The 4768-nt window shown below is 44.2% G+C and overlaps 1 protein-coding gene across 1 annotated transcript in view; it reads left to right on the top strand.

Annotated features, from left to right (window-relative positions):
* The window catches only part of LOC116706308 (structural maintenance of chromosomes protein 6), a 22468-nt gene that overhangs the window by 6928 nt on the left and 10772 nt on the right, over window positions 1-4768 (top strand). The window contains 6 exon segments of the mRNA XM_032543061.1: window positions 299-445; window positions 1507-1595; window positions 1700-1764; window positions 1767-1863; window positions 2312-2490; window positions 2873-3074. Of these exon segments, the coding sequence (XP_032398952.1) occupies window positions 299-445; window positions 1507-1595; window positions 1700-1764; window positions 1767-1863; window positions 2312-2490; window positions 2873-3074 (779 nt within the window).

Genomic DNA, 4768 nt, shown 5'->3' with positions numbered 1-4768 from the left:
AAAGTAGTTATAAATAGCCTATGTGACAATAAAATTTCTTTTGGGTAAAATCAACAAATTGTGATAATTAATCATGATCTCAAAATTGATCCAAATATTTGTGATTATCATTTTTATCATAATCGTGCAGCCCTAAGTGATTATTAACATTTATCTGGATATCGCTATTGATTAAGTACACAACAACCACTTCTGTTCTATAACTCACACCTCAACTTTGCACTTGTCCATGCATAGCCCTCCTCTAACCTTTAACCCCCCCCACACTTCTCTGATCTGTTTTTATGAAATTTTGCAGAATAAGCTTGAGGAGGCTGAGAGGAAATACAGGCAGATCCAGGAACAGTTGGAGGGCATCACAAAGCAAATCCAGGAGATCCAGCCCAAATGTGCTGAGCTCAAAACCGTGGCCCAGAAACAAAATACCCTTCTCAAGTCCAGCGAGGTCAGTGTTAGTCAGGGTGTAAGGCAGACAGTACTGTCAGTTGGTTCAGTCATCTTCATATGTGTACTGGAAGTGGTTTTAGGTTGTAAATGTTGGCTAAGGAAATGCAATGGAGAGATGCGACCTTCTTTTAAACTGAGTTACCTCAAATATGTTGTTTACTGGCATATTAGGCATTTTTTGAAAGGTCCAGTATGTAACGTATTTAGTTGTTCATTGTCAAAATATGTGTTGCCTGTTCACAAACTTGTCCTTTTTCATGAATATTTACCACCACCATCAATTCCCCGTATTTCTTTTGGCTTGAAATTTAACATTTTCATTTGCATGAACTGGGGTAGACGCTCTGTATTCATGCGCCATCTTGAAATACGTTCACCAATAAGGAACATACAGGATATATTGCTCTGCCTTTTGCGTTTTTGCTCTCAAATGATAAATTCACAGGTGGTGCTATTGGGTATCATTGCTTCCCTGCTCCAACGAGTTTGAAGAAGGAAACATGGAAGACCACAATCCAAATTTTAGGAACAGGAGTGTTCTTCTTTGCCCAGAAAAAGAAAAAGGAGATTGAAAAGAGCAAGTGACCGGCTTTTTGAAGCGTGAAAGCTACCGTTTCTGTACTACGTACTTTGAACTGAGTGGCGCGAGAGAATTGAAGGTGACTTATGATCTCAATGCTAGATGGGAAAAATTTCTACACGTTGGACCTTTTTTTTAACTTGCTGAGTGGAATCCATAGGAACGAGTGTATTTGGGTCAACGAAAAACAGAAAGTAAGGAAAGGAACATTTTACCTATAAGATATATCCGTGGCATAGTCAGACATTTTAATCTGCAGCACAAAATTGCAATTCCAGTTCCTAACTTGCTTATATTTTGTGTAATTTGGTCCAGATAAACTCATCTCAATAAATGTTTAATTGAAGATGTCTACCACAGTTAACAATCTGTGTATTATAACTGTCTCCTCATCTTGTCAGACATGATCTCAGGCAGTAATTGATGCTTGTTGTGTAAGTGACCAGTGTTTCCATTCTTCAATTCTGTGTGCGAGCTAGGTCACTGTTCACAGATGCAAGGCTAACCTGAGGGACCTGGAAAAGGACAAGGATCAGCTGTCCGCAAGGATAAATGATCTCAAGCTGAGGTATTGTTGAATCATGTATTTATTCTGTTTTGAACATCCTCCTTGCAGTTGTTGTCTATCTTTTTTTTGTACTTTTTTTTTTTTTTTTTTTTTATCCCTCCTAGCATCAGTCAGACAACAGGAGCGGAGAGCCAGGCCAAGACAGAGCGTATGGAGCAGATACAGACGGCTGGGAAAACATGATACAGCAGAGTGCCACTCTAGGCCAGCAGATTGACCAGTATGAGCATGCCTGCAGCCGTGCCAAGGAAGAACAAGGAAAGATGAGGTGATGAAATAAAACTGGGCATTAAAGAATATATTATTTATTTATTTATTTATATGCGCCTCTAGAACTATTAAGCGTTGGTTCCAGGGGTTGTCCAGGAAACTCCTTACGCTGTGCATGACAAGGAGTTTTGAAGTTGAGCTGGAATTAAGGTTTTTGGAGAACAAAAGAATATCATTTATCAATCATATCATTATGTGTATCAATCCCTTAGAAAGTCTGTTCTTTCAATGCTTGTGATAAATTCTGCCAGTAATTCAATATGTAAATACAACAGATTTTGACATTCCCTGGCTTTTGAAAATTATATTGTATAGCTTCTTCCTAGCTCTCAGTAAACACAATTAGGATAAGATTATTTGTTCAGTTGGATGCATACTGCAGTGGAATAACTGAAACAGAAACATCCTCTAACATGACGAAAACAACCACGTCCTTCTGTCTTAAGGAGAGAGCAGGAAGTGCTTCAGAGGTCCATTGATGCCAACAGAAGGAACTTGCAGACTATGGAGAGCAGTCGGTCTAATCGCCTGCGGCGTTTTGGAGAGCACATGCCCACACTCCTCAACGCCATCCAGGAAGCTCATAAAAGGGGGCAGCTCAAGCATAAACCTCGAGGACCTCTGGGTAAGACTTGGTGCTCAGTTGTGCATAGGTAATGTTTTTACCCTAGGCCTGACTCCTTTTTAAGCACTTTTGTATTACAAAAGCATGCATTAAATATCAAACATAATGCATAATGAAACACCCAGTTACAGTACACTTTGCCTGGCAGTATGATAAAATAAATATGTAATAAGATGTGCTTGTACTTTCATCAAAAGCTGGGCAATATTGGACCCATGTCAAAGCCAAGTTTGGAAACCATAAAAAGGTCACTTTGTTGTTTATAAAGTGATTTGTTAACCTCCATTTAACCCTCATTTTTTTCTCAACTAAAAGGGGACATCTGGGGGGAAAAAGGCACTTCTAATGGTCCTTCACTTTTTTATTTCCTTCCCTTCTACAGGTCACCTTATTAGCTTGAAGGACCCAGAGCTGGCCCTGTCTGTAGAAGTATGTCTCAAAGGCCAGCTGCTGGCCTTCACTTGTGATAACTACGATGATGAGAAGGTGCTGAAGGGCCTCATGGCCAAAGTGTTACCAACTGGCCGTAGACCTGTCATCATCACAAGCCAGTTCCTCCCAAGTGTCCATGATACAAGATCGAGGTGAGGTCATATTATTCACAAAAACACTTACTAAACGTGTGACTCCATATTAGTTGTTCACTGCCTGTAAAAAATAAACAAAACGATAGCATTGGTCAGCTTAAATTATTTTAGCTTGGTTATTTCCAATGTACTCACGTAATAAAATGTTTTCACTATGTAACATTACACTTTGTAAAGCATACAGAATTTCATTGGCGTACAAATTGATTGACATCAAGTCAACAACAGGTAGTTTCGAGACACATGTTGTAAGAATAATCTTTTTTATCCATTCAAATGGTCTTCGTTGGTTCTCATTCATAGCAGTTGTTTCGATGTCTCACTATGGGATACGCCTCCCTGCGTATTCCTCAGAAGCATTTATCTCATTACGCCAATCTTGATTGGCTGGTGATCGAGTGTCCGCGTCACGCGGGTCCATCCCCCGACGCGGACACCATTCCAAAACTTCTTCTCGCTTCGAAGCATATCTCAGTTGTGCAAGCTAGCTAGCTAAACTGTCCACAGACCAGAGCCATTCTAGCTTAACTTCTCCGTTGCCGGGCGCTAGCTGCCTTCGACACGACTCTTCGGTCTCACAACAGACTGGAGCGTTATCCTTCTAGCCGTTTCACGGTGAGGCTATTTTTGCGCGTTAGCACACCAGCTACTGCTCAGTATCTTCGCGTTTAGCACTCCTGCTAACAAAAATGTCTTCTGACGTCCTTCACACCAGAGGACACGAAGACCCAGGGGCTCGACTTTGCCATTGTGGTAACAAATTTCAAGCAGGGACAGTCACCAGGTCTGCTCTTGTTGCCTCGGGCTGGAACAAGCCCGCCTGGCCGTTGAAGCCCCTGGTTCATGCAGGCATTGTGCCTGTTTTACCATGTAGAGCCTTCGCCGACGGCTAGCGTGCCAAGCTAGCTTGTCGGGGAAGAACCCATACCTACCCAACGCCAATTTGCCGGCCGGCAATAAGGTGTCTGGCGCGGACGCCGTACCGTGCGCCGATCCCAGCTGGGTCTCACAGCTGGAGCTGGCCGCGGCGGCCCCGCTCGCGGAGGACGTACTCGAGCTGGATTACGAGGACGATGACTCCTCGGAGCTCCTCATATCAGAGGATGACGAAGACAAGTTCGAAGTGTTTGTCCCCTCCGCCCAGGCTGTCAAGCCCGATGCTGTGTCTGCCTTCGGAGACGAGGACGGTAGTGTACCAGCTTCCCCCGCTCCCAGCATGGACATACAGGACGTGTGCAAACGCGCTGCTTCCAGGCTGAACATTCCTTGGCCCGCGGTCGTGGAGGAGCCCACCAGATAACGCTACGAGGGGAAGAAATTGCCCCTGACCAAGAGGTAGGCAAAACAGCTACTTCCAGTTTTTCCTGAACTGCTGGAAGAGGAATCCTCTTCGTGGAAACACCTCCCTTTCAGTGGTAAGACCATGATTCAGGGAGCTTCCTCCCTGGAGTTTGAGGGCATGGAAAAGCTGGGAATGTTCCGCATGCCCCCGATGGAGCCGTTGGTTGCAGCCCACCTCCACCCGCGGGTGACTGCGACAACCTCACGGAACTCTACACTGCCGTCGAAGGCGGACAGTTTCCAGTCGGCCTTGACCGAGAAGGCGTATAAAGCGGCGGCTTTAGCGGTGAGAGCTCTGAATGTCTCCTCCATGCTCACAGCGTACCAAGCGGAGCTGTGTGAGGACATGG

The sequence above is a fragment of the Etheostoma spectabile genome, chromosome 18 (assembly GCF_008692095.1).
Source record: "Etheostoma spectabile isolate EspeVRDwgs_2016 chromosome 18, UIUC_Espe_1.0, whole genome shotgun sequence".
In the NCBI taxonomy this organism is placed as follows: domain Eukaryota; kingdom Metazoa; phylum Chordata; class Actinopteri; order Perciformes; family Percidae; genus Etheostoma; species Etheostoma spectabile.
Note: the sequence above shows the minus strand (reverse complement) of the source record. Positions and strands in the feature narration are given on the sequence as shown.